This window comes from Dama dama, chromosome 5 (genome assembly GCF_033118175.1).
Source record: "Dama dama isolate Ldn47 chromosome 5, ASM3311817v1, whole genome shotgun sequence".
Classification (NCBI taxonomy): domain Eukaryota; kingdom Metazoa; phylum Chordata; class Mammalia; order Artiodactyla; family Cervidae; genus Dama; species Dama dama.
The window spans coordinates 93,475,731-93,496,716 of record NC_083685.1 but is presented as its reverse complement, the minus strand read 5'-3'; the positions used below and the strand labels follow the sequence as shown (position 1 = coordinate 93,496,716).

General features: G+C 59.0%; 1 protein-coding gene across 2 annotated transcripts; it reads left to right on the top strand.

Annotated features, from left to right (window-relative positions):
- Positions 1-4,729: 4,729 nt before the first annotated feature.
- Positions 4,730-20,770, top strand: MNT (MAX network transcriptional repressor). Of its 2 annotated transcripts, XM_061143098.1 has the most exons (7): positions 4,731-5,177; positions 7,005-7,421; positions 10,818-11,397; positions 11,939-11,980; positions 12,126-12,237; positions 16,852-17,044; positions 17,177-20,770. In XM_061143098.1, exons 3-7 carry the CDS (start codon positions 10,901-10,903, stop codon positions 17,929-17,931), a joined length of 1,599 nt encoding a protein of 532 aa, XP_060999081.1. In that variant the 5' UTR covers positions 4,731-5,177; positions 7,005-7,421; positions 10,818-10,900; the 3' UTR covers positions 17,932-20,770. The 2 variants fall into 2 exon arrangements, with proteins under 2 accessions (XP_060999080.1, XP_060999081.1); XM_061143097.1 differs by lacking the exon at positions 7,005-7,421 and having other exon boundaries at positions 4,730-5,177.
- Positions 20,771-20,986: the final 216 nt, after the last annotated feature.

Sequence of the window (20,986 nt, the reverse complement as noted above, 5' to 3'; positions counted from 1 at the left end):
ACTGTGGGATTGAGCTCAACTCTATGACCTTTTATCCCACTCTGGCTTACCAAAGGTCCCCTGGCCTTGGCTACAAGGAGAGCCCAGTGTCTGGCACACGTTTGACACACAGGATCTGTGAACATCTTGCAGCGTGTCCCTGAGTGTACTTAGTCTTCTGTCTTTCCCTCTTCATTGCACAGCTGACTTTCTCCCTTTGCTCTTGTTTTAACTGTAGTAGGTGAAAAGCTCTCCTAAGACGACGTGCATAGTTTGAGAAGTCAGGCCTGAAGGGTTAGGGCATGTGCAACTTGGGACCTGGTATATTTGTACTTTGGCTTCACACCTGTTCCCCTATCTTATTACTTTTCTGCTTTGTAGGGTCAGAGAACTGATCCTCATAGCTCTTAGATTTGTGTATATATGTAGAGCTTTGTTGGGATGAATGGTGGGGTGATGGAAGACTGTCTCATTAAGGAATGTCACTAGCTCCACATACTAAAAAACTGAGGGGGTTGGGAATTCCCTGGTGGTCCAGTGGTAAGGGGGCTTCCCAGGTGGTGCTAGTGGTAAAGAATCTACTGCCAATGCAAGAGACATGAGACACGGGTTCAGTTCCTGGGTTGGGAAGATCCCCTGGAAGAGGACATGGCAATCCATTCCAGTATTCTTGCCAGGAGAACCAATCCCATGGACAGAGGAGCCTGGTGGGCTACAGTCCATGGGGTTGCAGAGTCAGACACGACTGAAATGACTTAGCATGCATGCATGCCGGTGGTAAGGGCTGGCGCTTTCACTGGCAACGCACCCAGGTTTGATCCCTGGTTGGGGAACTTAAGATCCCGCAAGCTGAGCAGCATGGCCAAAAGAGAAAAATCAAGGGGGCCAAACTGGGCACTGGGGTGCAAAAGACTTCAGGAAGAAGAGTGGAAACAGAAACCCTCTCATGAGAATTACACAATGACAGATGCGCCAGGTTTCCTCCTGCCCCAAAGATACTAAGCACTGGAAGCCATTTAGGAACAGCTTTTTGGAAATGGCTGGGCTTTGGCCTACACCCAAAACATGCTAACCTTTCTGCTGAAACATCAAAAAGACTTTCCCCTGAATGAATACAACAATGGCCAGCTTCTACCTGAGTTCCACCCTCTTGCAACAGGAAGTTGGGCTAAAACATGAAACAGCCCTATTCATTCCTCTCCTTTTACCCTCCCCCTTACTACCTAAATGGTATCTCTCACCCCTACTGTCCATTCCCCAACTAGAGTAACCTTGGTTGATGAGAAACCCTGTCTGGCCGTTTTCAGGCTCCTGCAGGCAGCAACAAGCCCAGGAAAAGCCTCCTTTCTAAACCCTTGCTTTTGCCTAACATCCCCTGGCTGCTGTCCCCACATGACCCAAATAAACAGATGATCATGTGAAGCCGGGAAGGCTGTTTGTTTTAAACAGTGAGCATCTCCACTAATCTCCGGACCAGATGGGTTATTGGGGACAAGGGAGAGGTTGGCATTTGAATTCTGTGTTCACCCCACTTTTACCTCCTGCTTCCCCACCCCTGAAAGCAAAGCTGTCTTCAGAACACTACTTTTCAGAGGGGTGCCTTTGTGATGTGACAGAGCTGGGTCCCTGATGAGTCAGAAGAATTGGACTTCAGCCACCAGAAGAGACTTCAGGACTGTTAAGAGTGTCATGACCACTTGAGGAAGGCAGAAGGGTACAGCTGGAGGTAGCTCTCTGAGCATCCCGGGCCACTGGGCAGAATGGTACAGTGCTAGCCCCTAACAAAATGAGAACTTGGCCAACAAAGTTATCTTAAGTCACTTAGATATCTATTAGACTATTTCATGTATACATATATGTGCGTCCGTGCTAAGTCGCTTAAGTTGTGTCTGACTTTGCGCCCTCATGGACTGTAGCCCGCCAGGCTTCTCTGTCCATGGGATTCTCCAGGCCAGAACTGAGCCACCTGGGAAGCGTGTGTGTGTGTCTGTCCAGGCCAGAACTGAGCCACCTGGGAAGCGTGTGTGTGTGTGTGTGTGTGTGTGTGTGTGTGTCCAGGCCAGAACTGAGCCACCTGGGAAGCGTGTGTGTGTGTGTGTGTGTGTGTGTGTGTGTGTGTGTGTGTGTGTGTGTGTGTGTCCAGGCCAGAACTGAGCCACCTGGGAAGCGTGTGTGTGTGTGTGTGTGTGTGTGTGTGTGTGTGTGTGTGTGTGTCCAGGCCAGAACTGAGCCACCTGGGAAGCGTGTGTGTGTGTGTGTGTGTGTGTGTGTGTGTGTCCAGGCCAGAACTGAGCCACCTGGGAAGCGTGTGTGTGTGTGTGTGTGTGTGTGTGTGTCCAGGCCAGAACTGAGCCACCTGGGAAGTGTGTGTGTGTGTGTGTGTGTGTGTGTGTGTGTGTGTGTGTGTGTCCAGGCCAGAACTGAGCCACCTGGGAAGCGCGTGTGTGTGTGTGTGTGTGTACCCAGTGGGTGAAGAATCAGCCTGCAATACTGGAGAGTGGGGTTCGATCCCTGGGTCGGGAAGATCCCCTGGAGGGCATGGCAACCACTCCAGTGTTCTTGCCTGGAGAATCATGGATAGAGGAGATTGGCAGACTACAGTCCATGGGGTCGCAAAGAGTCGGACTGACTGAAGCAACTGAGCATGTGCGTGCGTGTACACACACACACACACACACACACACACACACACACACACACACACACACACACACACACACAGTCTCAGGTGGCAGATACCTTAAAAGAAGCAATGTTGGGACCAGCACTGATCTAGCCTTCCAAGGAAAGAAGCATTCATCCTGCAAAGAACTTGACTGTTATTTAATGCTCTGATCCCCTGTTGCTTTTCAACTTCGTCATAAATAAAGCCAGTGTCACCCAGTCACTTGTGTGTAATGGCCTCTCTCTGCTCAGCTACAGGTGCTGGGGCAATAACTGGAAAGATAAGAGCCCTCTGTAAACTGGTGCTGGCAAACACCCCTTTCCTCCTGTTTACTAGGTTCTCAATTTCCAGAGTCTGTGCAGACTTTCTTTCCCTGGGATGCATTATGCCCTCAAAGGAAAGGCATGAAGCCAGCAAGCGTCATCTGTACCAGCTTTATATGTGTCTAGCAATGTTAAGCGGTCAGACTCTTCTTTCCCATGTGAGCAGTGTGATACTCCTCCACCACTGTTTTCTAACTGGGGACCCTGACCCAGAATTGTCTGTATTAGAGTCGTTTGTGCGGTCTGGGATAAATGCTCCTTCTACCCGGCAAGGAGCAACTGGACTACTGAGTGGCCTTAGACAAGTCCTTTCTCATCTTTGGACCTCAGTTTCCTTAACTGCAAAATGAGAGAATTTGGGTGTTTTGTTGTTTAGTGACTAAGTCGTTTCCGACTCTTTTTGCGATCCAATGGAATGTAGCCCACCAGGCTCTTCGGTCTAAGGGATTTCCCAGACAATACTGAAGAGGGTTGCCAATCCCTTCTCCAGGGAATCTTTCCCCACCCAGGGATTCAACTCGGGTCTCCTGCATTGGCAGGTGGGTTCTTTACCCCTCAGCCACCTGGACTGACCTCAAAGGTCTAACTTGTTAACTGTAACCCCAGGCGGCCCCAAACTCTAACACAAGAAGCCACCGCTGGGCGTGCCAGTCCGGGTCCCGCCCTAGCGGCGAGCGCGGTTGTGGCTTGGCGGAGTGGCCCCGCCCCGCGGCCTCAGTAGTCCAGCCACTGCGAGGGCAGGGCTTCCGCCCTCCACGTTGTTGTTCCCGATTTGCGCCACACCCCCTTGGTCTGGGCTGTGGACGCCTAAGTCGTAACCGCCCTGAGCCCGGCCCCAGAGCAAAGGGCGGCCTCTGGGGAGACACAGTCGGACTCTCCACCCGCATCAGACGCGCGTGGACAAAGACGAGAATCTAGGGGAAGGAAGGAAAGAGACTCAGTTTTAACAGGAGGGTGGAGAAAAGTAAACAGCAGGTAGGGCACAACTGTAGAATTTCCCTCTCAGCGTCCTACGCTATACACAGTGGCCCCATCCGCACCCGCGAATGTGACCCTGCTAGACACTGGCCCTTTAAACACAGGGCTGGCGGCGCGGGGTGTCCATGTGGAGCTGCTCCATGCCGTGTTGTCCTGCCCGCCCATTGGCCCGCGGCCCGGTGACGTCGCCTAATAGGATGCGAACGCACTGCGGGGGGAGGAACGGAGACAAAACGCGGAATCGGATTTCCACTCCGCTCCCTTCGCGGGTTCTCTGGCAGCCTCCAGCCGTCAGCTCCGCCCAGGGGCGGATCCCGGGGGAATTGCGACAGCCGGGTGGTTGCAGGAATTAGGTCACGTATAGGTAGAAAGCGGAGACCAAAGGGTCAGGCCAGTCTTTACCAACCTAGGTTTCCCTGACCTGGAATATTCTTATTTGAGCTAAACTTAAGTCCTGAATTTTTCACCCTCCTTTACCTCCAGCAGGACAAATTTCGTTGTGAATGACCCAAACACGCAGCCGTTGCTCAACTTGTGGCTTGCAATCGGGGCGGGGCGAGGCGGGAGAGCGGAAATGCAGGGCGCGAACCCGGCTGGAGCTTCTCCCACCCCCACCCAGGCCACGTGTGCGCGCGCGGTCTCGAGTGGGCGGGGCCAGGCAGCCGGGGCCCCGCCCCTCCCTTCCTGAGACGCCGGGGCCCTACGGGCGGGGGCTCCGGTCCGGGCTTTGGCTGCGGCCCCGGTGTAGTAGCGGGGGCGGCGGCCGGGGGCAGCGCGGCTCCTTCCCTTGTTGTGTGTGTCTGTGCCTCCTCGCCATCTTGTTGCAAAGCCTTTTCTTGTCGGCGGGACTCCTGGGGGCCGCGGGGCGGGAGGCATCAGAAGGGAGGAAGAAGAGGGAGGGGAAGGAGGGAGGCAGTGCCGCCTTTTTTTTTTGCATCAGATTTTTTTAAATTTGCAAATTACATTTTGCAAATATCTGGGGAGACATTGATTTTTCTTCCTGTGCTCCCCCGTTCTTCTCTGCGGAGTGCGCTGCGCCGCCCAGTCCTGTCGCCCCCCGGAGGTGATCCCTCCCTCCTGCCTGCCCGCCAGCCTGACCTGTGCCCGGCTCGCGGGCCGCAGTCTCGGCCCCGGCGCGCCCCCGGCAGCTCTCGGAGCGATGAGCATAGAGACGCTACTGGAGGCGGCCCGCTTCCTGGAATGGCAAGCGCAGCAACAACAGAGAGCACGTGGTGAGCGGCCGGGCTGGGCCCCTGGGGCACCAGGGAAGGGGAGGCGAGCGACCCCGGTCCCCGAGCCTACGCGAAACCGCGCGCGGTACCCGCTCCCGGGCGGCCCGCGAAGCCGGGTAGTGCAAAGATCCGCGCAAGAGCCGCCGCCCGGGGAGGAGGTGTTGTGGGCAGTGAAATTAATTAATGAATTCATTAACATGCAGCAAGGAACCCGGCTCCGGTAGGCGCCACCCCAACTGCCTACCACCTCATGTGCACCTTTCATGGGGGTCTCTTTTCCTGTGGGCCAGCTGTGCCCTCGGTTGGGATGAAGATGTGCGAGCCGGGGGGGTGGGGTGAGGAATGGTGTTGCGTGGGGGTGGTAGACCAGCGCGTGTGTGCGTGTATGCACGGGGGTATGTGTGATGCGAACCTCGATGAGAGCGGATGGACGGACGTGTACACGGGCGAGTGTCTAGTGCACACGAGTGGGCGTGTGTGTAACGGAGTGGGGGTGGAATTACTCTACGCGGAGCAGCTCCCTGGCTTCCCTGGCCCTGTGGGGAGGGTGCGGGGGGCGCTCCCGGCAGATCTACGCGCCGCTTGGGGCGGAGGCGGCCTTTGCAGAATGAAATGACATCGCGTGTCTTATGATCCTGGCCAGCCCCGCCTGACCCCGCCTCCCAAAGCTGGGCTGGGTCGCGCGACAGGGGTTTGGGTGAGAGCCGGGCTGATTGGACATCTACGAGACGGCCCGCAGGTCGCCGGGGGCAGACCCCGGGCCCCCCTTGCTGCGCCCCACTTTAGCCGGTGTGGAATGTGGCGTGTCTACGCGTTCCAAACCCGCTCTCGGCTGGAATGTTGCGTGTGCCTGCGTTCCAAGCCCGTTGGTTACACCGGGTGGTGACGTGGACCGGCCCCGCCCCCGACCACGTGCACGGGGGACACTCCCGCTGGGGACCGCGCGGCCCAGCCCCTCCCCGCAGCCTAGCGCTCGGCCGGGGGCGGGGCCGGGGCGGGGCTGACGAGGGGCCTTGCGCCGGGTTGGGCCCTGGCTCTGGCCGCTGGGCATCTGCCTGGTAGAGCCTTTGCCCTACGTGGGAGGAGCCGAGCTCACCTGTCGGTTCTCGCCCCGACCTCCCGTTTTTGCTCCTGGGGCGAGGGAAACCCTCAGAATCGCCGAACGACAGGATATATAGAGCTCACATGCTCCCACTAACCGCCCCCCCTCCCCCCCCCCCGCCAAAACGTTCTCACCAGGACCCCCTGGCAGCACCCCTGACCGCGAAGTGAAATGAGCCGGGCAAGAAGGGGCAAACTTTGGTGCTCTCTCGATAAGGGGATTTCAGATGCCCTTATCCCCACGCGCCCTTGTTAGTGGCCCCAGCTTCAGGGTGCTGCAGAAATAGGGGCCAGGGGAAGACCTCCGTTTTCCGGACTGCTGCCAGGGTCGAAGCCCTGGATCGGCGGCGTGTGTGCAGTATCCGGGGACTGCTGCCCCCCCCCCCCCCCCTCAGCACTGCCCCCAGCCCCCGGTCGGGTGGGTTGTGGTGGAGAGAGTGCTTCGCCTCCTCTCCTCTCTGCCTATTGTTGCTTCAATGATGAGTCATGCAGGAGGTAGTAGTGTGGTGCGCGCGCGCGCGCGCCTGCAGCGTGTACCGTCGCCGCGGCGGGCGGGGGGAGTAGCAGCGGGCAGGGGCGGGGGAGCCGCGGGTCCGCCGGCCGAGTCGGTTCGTCCGGCCTCTCAAGGTCAAGAGTCACTTGAGATACGCGAGACTGAGAATGCTTGGGTTTTCGGAACTGAGGGGTCAGGACGTCGGCTCACGCGCCCCTCCCCCTTTCTTCGAGGTCCAGATCAGGGTCAGGCGGTGGACAGTGCAGGTGGCGACCGAGACTGTCCTTCGTGCGGGACCAGCGGCTCGGGGAGAAGCGTGCACAAGATTTGGAGAGACTGAGTCACCTGCTACCGCCATCCACAGTGCAATTCAGGAGTCCCTATTGTGTCCACACTGTGTACCGCCCACTGTGCTGGAGGCAGCAGGACTGACCAAAGAACACTCCCTTCACCCTCGCTTACCCCGCAGGCTGGGTGGCCGTGTGAGGGAGGGGAGAAAACGCTCACTGTCGATGTCTACTACCCTTTCCGAAATAAGTCAGTCCAGAGCTGAGAGTAAGAATCACAAGGATGACGTCTGCAGCACTTGGAAGGAACCTGGGAAGGGCTCTCTGCTGAGAAGTTGTAGCGCCCTGCCCCTCCCTCAGGTGGTGAGAACTAGAGGCAGGCAGTTAAGGCTTCTTGTTGGTAGAGCAGGTGGTCTTAAGGGATGGATGGATGGATGCTGGAAAGCCAGATTTACTCCCCAAACTCATGTACAGATGCAGCAGCCTAATCTCTAGAATTCATATTTTGCTCCTACTAGGGGTTTTGTTCTCTAAGTTGGGGTGGCGAGAAATGGAAGAGAAGTGGGGGTGCTGCTGGGGAGCTTGCTGACCAGAACTGCTTTCCGGGGCATGTGTACCGGATGGGCAGCCCTGAACAGGGATCCTCTTGTCTGGGCCCCCATTCAACTTCAAGCCTCAAGTGACTGTTTTCTGACCTAGACCAGCTATTTTGTTCACATGATGAGTCCAAGGATGTGTGTGCTCCTTCATGTTGGTACATGAGGGGAGAGAGGAAAGGGCGAGGCCGTCCTGGTGGCCAGCATGGAGGCCTGGTCATTTCTATCAATTATAGAAGTTGACTCAAATGAGACCCTCTTCTGAGCTGGTCCCACCCTGTGCCTGCCTTCTGCACCAACCTCCTTATTACATGTAGAAGGGGAGAACTCCTCTGAACATTGGGAGGCCCCTGATATGGTCTCCTCTGGCCCCAGCTGTGTGCTGGCTGAGGTCCTGGGCCACAGTGGCTCTGGGGAAGCTCAAAGCCTGTACTCTCCACTGGGGGCTGTAGCCTTGGCCTCCGGGTCACCTAGAAGGGTGGTGCTCAGTTCTCTGGGGGCAGCTTCTGGGCAGAGCCCAGGGAAGGTGCCAGTAGGTGTGTGCATGCATGGGGACGAGAAGAGGGGTGCACCTAAGGGTGCAGCAGAGCATTAAAGAGCTTAAACCCATATTGCTAAAACTTGTTTGCTCTCCCCATTTTGTTTCCCTCTTCCCAGTGCACAGGAGAAGGGTCGATACTGGGCAAGGGATGGGTCAGAACAGGCCAGGAGGAGGCAGGAGGCTTTAGTGGGCTGGATCTGGCCTGGACTGCCCCCCCTCTTCAGCGCCAGTTAAGCTTTTTCATGCTGATCCAGGTGTGATAGAGCTTGGCCATTCACCTGGGCCCTTCCTGGCACCTGTGAGCCTGGCACCTGCCTGGCTCCGGAAGAGAGGGTATATGAGAAGGAGATTGCCATCTTCTGGTGGAGCTTTGGAGTTGCCTTAAAACATGGGGAATACAGGAAAGGAAATACGGGGAATCTGAGGTTTGCCTCCATTCTGGGTTCCTAGAGCGCCTGACCTTGGGGCCTGAGGCCCTGTCTGTCCCCCTGCTTGTGGGAGAGGGGCCCACTTGCCCCGAGGCCAGTGAAAGCCCAAGTCCTGCCTCAAAGGAATGGAGGTAGGGCTGTGTTGGGCCCTGAGCTCCCGGACCTTGTCTTGGGCTTGGGGTCTGGGGAGGTGCGGAGCGGACTAGGGGTGTCCTGGGCTGGGCCTGAGAAGGTCTCCTTGACTGAACTCAGCAGGTTTCTTTCCCAGTGTGGAAAGGGGAGCGCAGAGGGGGGGTTTTCTCCAGGGCCGCAAAGGAAGCCAGCGCTGGTGGCGTAAAGGAGCAGGCCGGAGCAGGCCGGGCAGCTTCCCTTCCTGAGGGGCCAGGGGAGACACGGAAGAGGCTGCGCTTGCTGACTCCAGCCCTTGAATGCTGGCTGCTGGGAAACCACTGAGCGCTTCCCGTCTCAGAACACTTCCCCCTACTTCCTCCTGCGCCTCTTCTTCTCGGCAGGAGGGAGGGGCTCTGAGCAGGCCTGGCTCACACACCAGTGGTTGACTGGCCAAAGGGCCCCGAGGCCGCGTGTTTTCTGGGGTCCCTGGCCCAAAGACCTGTGGAGAGGGTGATGCTGTCCTCCCCTACAGGGGCACTTGGCCAACCTTGCCCCCCAGCCCCACCCCTTGTGGGTGGTGGTGTCTTTGGGGCGTGTCCGCCTTGTGCTGTCAGCTCTGTTACTCAGCAGTGTGGTGAATCGGGCAGGCGGGGAGGGCTGGCCTGCTCCCTGGCCCGCGGGGTGGTGGGGCTGCTTCAGTGGCTCCCCAGGGCCCTGGCCCCAGCCTATAGCCAGGGAACTGGAATGGTGGGGCCTGGGAGGGGATGGGGAAGGGGGGGATGGAGAGGGGCGTCTCGATCAGGAGGGGTCTCTCCCTTGGCCCTGTTCTCAGCCCACCGCTGAGCAAGCCTCCCCTTCTGGTGGGACTTTCAGCAGAGATGCTGAATTGAGGTGTGCAAGGTTGTTGGAACTCATTGCCTTGTTCAACCCCTGCTTTCCTTTCTGCTTGCCTCTTCCCTTTCTAGTCTGCTGCTGGTGGTGGTGGAATAAGTTCCAGCACAACCAAGGGCAGAGAAGGACCAGGTGCATTTGGGATATAGACCTTGATTGAGGAAACAGGCTTTGGGACCTAGCCTGGCAGTCCTGAGTCCCCGGCCTTGTCTCGTGTGTGTGGGCTGAAGGTGATGTCCCCGCCTTGCTTGCAGTGTGGGGCTCTTGTGAGACAACCGGGTGTAGGGGGTGTGTGTGTGTTTATTTGCAGTATGACCCTCAACAGATCATTTTGCCTCTTAGAGCTAATCTGTCTCATCTGTGAAATGAAGGTAATGCCTGCCCTCTAGAAGGTAGCTCCCCAGAATCTAGGATTTGAGTGCCTCTTCTTTTCTCCTGTGGGGCTTCCTTGATAGCTCAGTTGGTAAAGAATCCACCTGCAATATAGGAGACCCCAGTTTGATTCCTGGGTCAGAAAGATCGGCTGGAGAACGGATAGGCTACCCACTCCAGTATTCTTGGGCTTCCCTTGTGTCTCAGCTGGTAAAGAATCTGCCCACAATGTGGGAGACCTGGGTTCTTCCCTGGGTTGGGAAGATCACTTGGAGAAGGCAAAGGCTACCTACTCCAGTATTCTGGCCTGGAGAATTCCATGGACTGTACAGTCCATGGGGTTGCAAAGAGTCAGACACGACTGAGCGACTTGCACTTTCTCTTCTCCTGTGGTGGCCTGTGAGATCATTTGTGGACTGGCCTCTCTCCACCTCATCTACCACTCCTTTCCCTCAGCCCATCACCTACTTGACACTTCAACCTGCAGTGTGCCAGGCCCCCTCTGGCACCCTCACTGACAGCTTCTGCTCTGTCTTTCCATAGCCCCTCTTCCCACAACCTGGGTTGTTAATCCTGTGATTTGTCCTATGCCCCTCCTCCCCTGGTCTATGAGCTCTTCAATAGCAAGGACCGGGAGTCTGTTTTATTTGTTCACTGCTGTGCCTGGTGCCTGGCTGGGTGTGGGTGAGTGTATGTATTTGCGGTGTCATGGGTGCTGCCTGGCGTGGGGTCAGGATGGGTTACAGCTGGAGGACAAGGGAAGCTGGGGCGCCCAGGACGGCAGGCCCCGCTGAGAGACCGCTGTGTTCTCTCTGTGCAGAGGAACAGGAGAGGCTTCGCCTGGAGCGGGAGCGGGAACAGGAGCAGAAGAAGGCCAGCAGCCTGGCGCGGCTGGCCCACACCATGCCGGTGGAGGAGCCCCGCACTGAGGCACCACCTTTGCCTCTGTCACCACCCGCCCCTCCGCCGGCCCCCCCACCACCACTGGCCACCCCCACCCCACTGACTGTCATTCCTATTCCAGTAGTGACCAACTCCCCTCAGCCTCTGCCCCCGCCCCCACCACTACCCCCCACGGCCCAGCCTCTGCCCCTGGCGCCTCGCCAGCCAGCCCTGGTCAGCACCCCTGGACTCAGCATTAAGGAGCCTGCCCCCCTTCCCACCAGGCCGCAGGTGCCCACTCCTGCTCCTCTCCTGCCGGACTCCAAGGCCACTGTTCCGCCCACTGGCAGCCCCAAGCCCTTGCAGCCCCTGCCCACCCCCATCCTGACCATTGCGCCACACCCCGGAGTCCAGCCCCAGTTGGCTCCCCCACAGCCACCTCCATCCACGCTTGGGACCCTGAAGCTGGCACCCGCTGAAGAAGTCAAATCCAGCGAACAGAAGAAGAGGCCTGGGGGGTGAGTGAGGTGTGACAGAGTGGGGGCTGGTGGGATGGAGAGAACTGCCCACAGCTGGGGCTGTGTGTGCAAGAGAAAGTGCCCTCCCAGCTACCCTATCAGAGCCGCACCCTCCTATATCTGGATATCTTCTCACTGTGCTGGGACCATCCCCACCCTGGGGAGTGGGGAATGGTCATTGCCCTCAGTTGTTCTCAGGCTTCTCTGACCCCTCCAAAGTTGGGGCTAATGGCATCACCAGGCCTTTGGACCTCCTGGGTGAGGGCCAGGGTCCACTGGCTATTTCTCCCAATCCCAGGAGCCCTTCACAGGTGCACGGGTGAGGTGGAATATGAAGGGGTTGTGAATTATGAGCCTACCCGTGCCCTCCAGAGGGTGTATGCACCAGGACACAGGGCCAACAGTTTTCATGGCTGCTTCTCTAGAGAGAGGATGTCAGGGACAAAAAGCCTGTGGCATTTGGGGAGGGGTGGGGGCAGGGGGTGGGAAGGCCACCTAATTGGGCCCTCCTCCCTGAGCTCCCTGTCTGTCTGGATTTCAGAATCGGAACCAGAGAAGTCCACAACAAGCTGGAGAAGAACAGGTGTGTGTGTGTGTGTGTGTGTGAGCTTGTGACTCTGAGCCCGCCCCGCCAGCTACCCGGAAGGTCCCATCCTTGGTCCCCAAGCTCTTTGGACCTTCCCTCCCGCCCCTGGCGCTGGCTGACCGGCCCTGCTCCCTTTCCCCAGGAGGGCCCATCTCAAGGAATGCTTTGAGACCCTGAAGCGCAACATCCCCAACGTGGACGACAAGAAGACATCGAATCTGAGCGTGTTGCGGACGGCGCTGCGGTACATTCAGGTATGCGGGGTTGGGGGGGAGAAGCAAGGCCCAGAGCAGGGCGGGAGACCGCCGCCGCGCAGGCTGCCTGCACGCCCCGCCTCCCCCTCCCGCGGCCCCGCCCGCCTCCACGCGGGCGCCGAGCACATGGCCCGGCTGACGTCAGCGGGGCTCCCCACCCGGGTGGAGGCGGGGTGACCAGCGCGCGTGCGCGGGGGACGCGGCGGTGGTGCTCGGCTCCCCTCCCCCGCTGGGCGGCCTTACGGAGCCCCGCCATCAGCACGGCCCCCGCGACTCGGTGTCAGCCCGGAACCCGCCCCGCCTTACCGCCTGCCGCGCGCTACTGCCCAGCGAATGGGAAGGACGTAGGGCGACCAGTGCCTCCATCGCACCCGCAGTGCTGGGCGGGAACCGGATTCGGCCCGAGACTACCGTAGGGGGTGAGGGGTGCTGGGCGTGGCTCGTTTCCCATAGTGGTACCCAGGAAACACGCCCCACCCCGTCGCGCGTCCCGGACTTTTAGCCCCAAAGGATCAAGATCCTTGCATTGAACGCACATAGATGCCACCTCCCGACTTTGGGGATTAAACCTTGGGGAAGGGGAAATGCGGCACTCTGGATGACAGTAGTCCTGGGGGGGGGGGGGTGGTTACTGAACCTAAAACCTGACGTTCTGCCTCCCCCAGGATTTAAAAGAAGCCCTTTTTCAAGGGGCCCTCCTTGCCGTGTGTCCCCTGCCTTTAGCATTGGCTCCTCTCGGCCGTAAGGGAAAGGGGGGTGCCCGCCAGATAAGACCGTTGCCATGACGGCCCGAGTTTCGGTTTCCCTGGAAACCGGCCGAGGGTTCCGCGTGCCGGGAAGGAGGCTGTGGGGGTGGGGCAGGCGGCCACGCTCGGCTGCCGCGGAGCCGGGAGGTAGCGTTGAGGAGTGGGAGGGACTTAGGCCTCCCGGACTGCGGGGGCAGTTTCGGGGTCTCCCAGTCGGCGCTCTAGGGAAGCTTAGGAGATGGGCGGCGTCACGGCTCCGGTGAGCCAGGCCTCGACTGCGGGGTCACAGCCCTGAGGTAACCGGAGCCTGACTTGTCGAAGGAGGCGGGCGGAGGCGCCGCCTCGGGACTACTCCCAGCCGGCAGCTCCCTCCCGGCCTCCCGCGAACGCACGCCCTTCCGCCCGCCCTCCGGACGAGGGGGAGGGACTGGCGCGACTCCAGGCCGCTTCCCGGCACGGGAGGGGCGGGTCCGGGTCCGCGGATTGGCGGGGCTGGGTAGGGGGCGGGACTCCGCGCGCGGAGGGAGGGTGCGGCCAGTGGGGAGTGACGCAGCAAAGCCGGGTCCGCGTGGGTGCGCGCGTGCTCCGGGAGGGGCGGGGCCTCGTTGGTGGCGGGGGCAGGGGAAGGGGGGAGGGGGCCCAGCTTCGAGTTTCAGAGGATCTCCGGGAGGGGGTTTTCTGGGATGTTTCTGCAGAACTCAGGCTGGAGACTTAAGTTGCTACTCCTTCAGCTACAAGAAATCATGTAGCCTGGGAGCAAACTCCTGCCTAAATTCTGCGACATTTTCTGTGAATATCGGTTTCATCTTGTACTGCGATGATGCTAAAGTGGGAAAAAGTAATAGTATCTTTGTGGTAAGGACGTGAGGAGGATTGGCCATTTGTAAATAGTAACTTAATAGCAATTGTTGAGAAGGAAGAAGGATGGAAGGGCGAGTTCCTCTCTGTATAGATGTACTTAGGGCGGAAAGCTTTGATTGCGAGATGGTGGATTTGAAAGTACATCCAGAAATAAGAGACTCAGTAGAACCAGCAGATTGGGGATACGGGCCTGGCCTGAGTGGGAAGCAAGGTGGACCCTAGCTTTCGGTAAAAGATACTTGTCCTGGGGCTGGCAACAGAAGCAGAAATGCCGGGAAACTTAACAAAATTCTCCATAAAACTTCAACTTCATTTATTCGTTCACTCATTCAGGTTTTTTTGGACAGCCCTGTGTCTGACTGGGCGGATAAAAAGTGGGGAGCAAGGGAAAAAGTGCAGATCTCTGTCTTTAGGTTTGGTCTTGCTGCACATTACAGAATAACCAAGCAGAGGAATCTGTTTCAAGGGCATAGTCTGGACAGGGGTCACAGCATGTGTTCTGGGGAGTTGGGGAAGTTGCTGCTGAGGAAAGGGCCTTTGAGCTGGGGCCTGAAGGCCAGGGTGACCAAGACAAGTGCGGGGCAGAGAACCCAGCACAGGCCAGTTTTTACAGTAGGAGGGAGCAAGATGCATTTTGGAAGTTGAACGTGGTCAGGAGGGTTGCTGTGCTGAGATGGGAGTTGGAAGGGGGTACCAGAGAAACCACACAGGGCTTGGAGACTGAGGAGTTTGGTTGTGTGCTGAGGGAGGTTGTGTGCTTTGGGAAGGCTGTAGCCCCCAGCCAGAGCCACAGTGCCTTGGAGGTAAAGGATTTGAAGAAAGTTCTCAGAGAAGTGGACAGAAACAGGAAGTAGGGTAGGCAGGTACCAAACAACACATCCAGTCTTCTTAGAAAGGAAATGGCCTTAAAATGAAACAATAGGGACAAAAGTTAGACCTTGGGAAAACTTTCCAGGGACGTCTAGACCTGTGGAGAACTGGACTAGGTGAGAAGTGGGGGGTTTGGCTCCTGATTAATTCTCTCTGAGCCGGCAGTTAGCCGGCCCCGCTAGCGCAGAGTTCAGGACAGGCCTGAGGGCTGACTCACCCCACACCTCGTGATTGTCGTGGCCCCTTCCGACGGCCGGTCTACCACTGGCCTCTCGGAGAAGCCGGGTGTGTGTGGGGAAGTGGGGCAGTGGGGGAGCTTTCTGGCAGAAATGTTGGGGGGGAGGCAGGTTAATCTCGAAGCCAGGGTGATAGAGGAGGCTGAGTGTGGCCTGGGACTGGCAACAAGTGTAAAAAGTGTAAAGCTGCCAGCTTTCAGGTCAGTGCACGGCACAGCCGTTGTCTGGGCTATGTGTCACAGGCACTCATAGCTTGAGGCATCTCTGACAGATGAGGCCAGGAATGCAAGGAGCGTGGCGGGGGGCTGCAGGAGAGAGCATGGGGCTCAGGAGGGAGCGTGGGGAAGTCGGGCCTAGTCCGTGTGTGGAGCTGACGACCTGTTGTGCCCAGGAGGTCAGGTGAACAGTCCGGAAAGGCTGTTGCAAAACTGCCCAAAGGAAATGCAATCAGGGGAAGCTCAAGTCTAATGAGAGACTATGATTCTCCTGTGATGATGGGGAGAGATGTGGTAGAGGTGGGGACTAACACCCTCCAGTCCTCACAGGTGCTTGGCCAAGAGGTCACACGTGGCTGTGTCCTGGCCACCCGCAGTGTCACGGGGTGTAAGCTAACCATAGAACAGTGTGTACTCCGCTCACGGGGTTGGACTGGGACAGCGTGTGTTGAGATGGAAAAACAAAATGGGAAATATCTAGGGGTCGTGAGGGCCAGTGTCAGTCTCATTAAGGCTGGCAGTCTCCCTGAACACTTGGGGTGGGGGGCAGTGCAGTGCGGGATGCCACTCCCAAGACGGGCCAGCCTGGGAGCAGGCAGGTATACCCTGAAGGCGTGAGAGGGCGCTGGGCTGTGGAGGATCTCCAGCGGGTGAGACCTGGAGGGGTAAGGAGGGAATAAAGTTTCAGACAGGAGGTCACAGAGAACAAGGAAAGACAGTGCAGAAGGGAGTTGAGGAACAGGACAGGAGCTGGCCTTCCAGAGCTGCTAACAAGCATTGGGCGAAGGGAAACTGGAGACCCTTGTGATGGGGGAGCGTGCCCCAGTCTGGGTGGTGGGCATCCAGTACCTGCGGGAGGGTCAGCCCGAGAGGAGTGGAAGGGGAGATGGGGCTGATGACAAGGAGCCCTCTGGTGTTCTGAGTGATGTGGATGGCCTCAGCGTCAAGGGGGGAGGAGCCTCTCCAGGGCAACTCAGATGGAGGTTGAGGAGCTGTCCTCCCAAGAGCTGTTTCTCAGTGGCCGATGCCACTCAGGTGCAGGTGGGGAAGGAAGGCCACATCCTGGGGCCTGGGGAGTGTGGGAATAGAGCGGTGTGCGAGGCGGTGCAGATGGGCACCCCGGGGAGGACGTGCGCAAGTCAGCAGCTATTCAGGAGATGGAGGTGGGGGTCTCAGAATCTGCTGGCCGTCCTGCAAGGGTGTTGAAGTTAAGGAGACGAGTGAGTGATAAAGGGACAAAGGGCAGGATCGTCTGGGGAGCCTTAAGGAATGGGTTCCATGGAGGGTAGCTCGTGGTATCCGCATCTATAGCGACAGGATGGTGTGAATGGCAGTGCAGGCCTTGGGCACCGCCTGAGAAGTCTACACTTTCTGCCCTTCTCTGCAGAATGGAGGGAGATGCTCCCAGGAGGGTGGATGGGGTACGAGGCAACAAAGCCCCTCAGGACAGAGTCGATGTGGGGGTAGGGGAGGGACTGCCCTGAATCTACACCTGCCTGAGAGCCCGCAGTCCGTCTCCAGATGCTGGGCTTCCTTAGGTGGAGCCATGGACCAAGAGACTGGTGTGGTCTCTGGCCGCCTGGGCCCCGATCCGCAGATGAGGGTGGGTGAAGGAGATGTTGGCAGTACCATGGGCCCTGTGGCTCTTGTTCAGGGTATCCTGCTGTTACTTGCCCTGTTCTCCAGTCCCTGAAGAGGAAGGAGAAAGAATACGAGCATGAGATGGAGCGGCTGGCGCGGGAGAAGATTGCCACACAGCAGCGGCTGGCGGAGCTCAAGCACGAGCTGAGCCAGTGGATGGACGTGCTGGAGATCGACCGCGTGCTCCGGCAGACGGGCCAGCCTGAGGACGACCAGGCCTCCACCTCCACAGCTTCCGGTGAGCCCCGCCCACCCCGGATCGCCCCGACCCTCGGCCGGTGACATCCCCAGAGCCCCGGGGGCATCTGCTTCTCCAGGCTCTCATTCCCCAGCCCTTCTGACCTGTCCCTACCTGCGTGTCCCTCCACAGAGGGTGAGGACAACATAGACGAGGACATGGAGGAGGACCAGGCTGGCCTGGGCCCACATAAGCTGAGCCATCGCCCCCACCCGGAGCTGCCGAAGCCACCGCCCAGCACGGCCCCCGCGCCTCTGCCTCCGCACCCACACCCGCACGCCCAGCCTGTGGCCCTGTCTCCTGCCCACCTCCCTGGGCAGCAGCCCCCGCCACAGCAGAAGACACCTCTGCCGGCCCCTCCGCCCCCACCAGCGGCCCCAGCCCAAACGCTGGTGCCCGCCCCGGCCCATCTCGTGGCGGCCGGGGGAGGGTCCACAGTCATTGCCCACACCGCCACCACCCACGCCTCAGTCATCCAGACTGTGAACCACGTTCTCCAGGGGCCGGGGGGCAAGCACATCGCCCACATCGCGCCCTCGGCCCCCAGCCCTGCTGTGCAGCTGGCCCCAGCCACGCCCCCCATCAGCCACATCACGGTGCACCCTGCCACCCTCAACCACGTGGCCCACCTTGGCTCCCAGCTGCCCTTGTACCCGCAGCCCGTGGCGGTGAGCCAGCCGGTGGCCGTGAGCCACATCGCCCACACCCTCTCACACCAGCAAGTAAATGGCACAGCCGGGCTGGGGCCCCCGGCCGCGGTCATGGCGAAGCCAGCCGTGGGGGCTCAGGTGGTGCACCACCCGCAGCTGGTGGGCCAGACAGTGCTCAACCCTGTGACCATGGTCACCATGCCCTCCTTCCCGGTCAGCACACTCAAGCTGGCTTGAGGATGAGGCCACTCAGAGGCCCCCGGTGGGGGCAGGGAGGGAGACCCATCCCCGACTCTCCCACCCACCAGCTCCACACATTCCAGCCAGGCCCAGGCCCGCCCCACCCATACCCACCCCCAGGCCTCCTAGGGGAAGGGGGTGCAGAGACTCTGAGCCAGGGGAGGGAGGGGGCCCAGGGAGCCGGGCACAGGGCAGGGGTCACCCCGCTGCACTAGGACTTGACAGAGTGCTGAGACATGCTCTGGCCCACATGCCGCCTGTCCAGCCCGGTGCCCGCTCCAGGGCCGTCCCCGTTCCCCACCCGCCCCCTGACACCAGTGCGATGTGGACGTCGTGTTCTTCTGCCTGCCCCGCCCTGCCCGCCTTCCTCTGCTGCTGCTGCTGCTATCACTCTGTCTGGCGAGACGGCTGGGCGCCCGGGCCCTCCCCTCCCGAGCCTCAGCTTTCTCCTTCCAGGGTTCTGAAGGGGGACGTGGGGAAGCAGGACTCAAGCAACTTGGCCCTGATATCCAGGGGGACTGGAGAGGGGGGCGTGCTCTGAGTGCAGGGGACAAGTCCTAGGAGGTGGCTTGTGTGGCGTCCCTCCAGACAGGTGGGTGCCCCGGCCTGGGGCTCTCCAGGCTGGTCGCAGTCATTGTGATTGATCATAACGAGCTAGTTAAGACAGTTCTCTACCAATAGTAAACCAAACCCAAGCCCTTGTCAAGCTTCCAAGCCCCCCCAGCCGCCCTACCACTGGGCTCCTGACTTCAGGAGGGCAGATTGAGGGCAGGGGCAAGGAAGGAGGGACTTGACTATCTCCCCCAGCCACCCTGTTGACCTCCAGCCAGGTCTGGCCTGGGAGGAGGGTGCGCTGGACCCTGTCCCCATCCCTGGACTTGACTTTGGCTTCCAGAAGATAGAAAGGAGGCCTGGGCTCTGCTCTGTGCTCTGCACTCCCTGGAGGGATGAGTGCGCCTGGACAACCTCCTGCTGCCTAGGAGACAGGACCAGCGTCTGGTCTGGGTTCCAGGAACCTGGCGCTGCGTGGGTGAGGTAATCAGGAGGGTACAGTCCAGGGGCTCGGCCCTGGGGACCTGTGGGGAGCGGGCATGGCCAGGCCACGGAGGACTGTTGCTTCCGCCCCAGCTTCCCCATCCCTGGGCTCATCTTTCTTTGCCCTGATCGCCTGCTGTCTCCGGCAGGCTGTTTTGCATGTGCCCTCCCCCAGGGGGCGCTGCTGTGTGCCACCACCTTCCTGTGAGGAAAGGCCCTCATTTGGGCCGCCGGCCGGGCTGAGCTTGGGGTGGGGAGGAGCAAGGGGGCCTGTGTGTGAAGGCCACTGCTCTCCCTGCCTTCGCCTCAGCAGACTGCTTTGGCTGCTCTTTTTATGTGGGTATTTATTACAAGTGGCCTTGTGTCAGACACACTCAGTTACACACGTGCACACTCGGCTCCCCACCTGGACACACCAGTGGCCTTTCAGAGTGTGTGGAGGTGGGGGAGCCAGTGATCCTGAGTGTGAAGTTTGCAATGACAGGCTGGGGCGGGGTGGGGGGGTGGGGGTCCCATGGTTCACAGAGGAGGCTGACAAAGGTCTTGGGTAGATTGAGCCACCTCGGAACTCCCTTTCAGTTTCTGGTCCTGGAGACCTCCCTGGAGACTGTTTCTTGTCTCCCAGGATAGAGACTTACAGATACGTTAGAGGTTTCTAGGAGGCGACGCTGTCCCCCACCTCCCCCCAACACAAATGCAGCTCCCATCTCACAAGCTTGCTGCCTTTCTGCACCTGCAGCTGCTGCCACTATCACCCTGTTTGGGGGGGAGCTGGTTTTCTCTTCCTGGTGTGATGACATTGGAAAGAGCAGAGAGAGGAGGGCAGGCTGGCCCCCAGGAACAGAAGCACTGGCAAGCCGCCCACCTCTCAGGCCTGCTCACCTTGAAATTGTTCTGTTAGCCAGTTGCCCCTCGGGCCTGCACAGATACCTCATCCGCCCGCCGCCCCCGTCCCTCCCCGCCCCCTACTGCAGCAGTGGGGGGGCCTTGGAATCTAGTGCCGAATGACTATGTCCAGATTGGTGACGATGGGTGTTGTTGCTGTTGTTTTTGTTGTTGTTCGTGAACGCTGTGATGCCGTGTGCCCGAGAGGGCAGCCGCCACCCAGCCCTTCCTTGGGCCTCTCCCCTCTGAGCGCTGTGGGGACCATATCTGTCCTCACCCCATGGGACCGCCTGCCCCTCCCCTCCCTAGCCCTTCCAGCCTGGGGGACGCACGTGTGTGCATATGCGTGCGCGCGCGCACACACAGACACACACACACATAACACACATACACACACATATCTTACCTCTCATGCGTGTTTTACTTTTTGATGTTCAGAGTGGCTCACTGGCTGGGAGTCTTTACCTCGGGGAGAGGGGGAGGTTGGTTCCTAGGGGGGCCAAAGAAGGGCAGGGAATTCCTGGAAGGGAATTGGGAGGGTCACCATAACCCCTGCCCTCTCCAGGAACAGCTTCTTCTCCCCATCCCAGAGTCCCACCCCCACGCCCCCACCCCCACAAAGAGGTGGCCCTTGTTTACAGTGAGGACTCGGTCACTGTGTCTCCGTTTCCTGAAATATAAATTGTAGCGACCCCAGACTGTAGAGATTTTTATGTGTTTGGATACATCTGCTGTGTGGGAAAAAAAAACTACAAAAACCCTAATTTTGTACATATTGTATTTTTACTATGGAACTGTATTCTAGTGGCTGTTCATGCTCCAAGACGTTAGGTATTGAGACATGAATACTATCCATGTAATAAGCACTTGCCTGGAATAAAATATAAAATTGAAATAAACCTGCACTGAAACCCGAGACGGAGCTGCCATCTGCAGCATCTGGGTCGTTCTGTTGCAAAAGGAGGCAGAGACCTTGAGGGAAAGAGCCCCAGCAAGAAGTGGCGGCGTCTTTTTCCTGTTGAGGGGTTGGGGTCTGGTAGGTTCTAGGCTGGTGGGTTTTGCAAAGACGGCGAGGGACCTTGGAGTTCTGATCCCTTAGGCTCCATCCTCAGCAGGCTCTGAGAACTGCAGC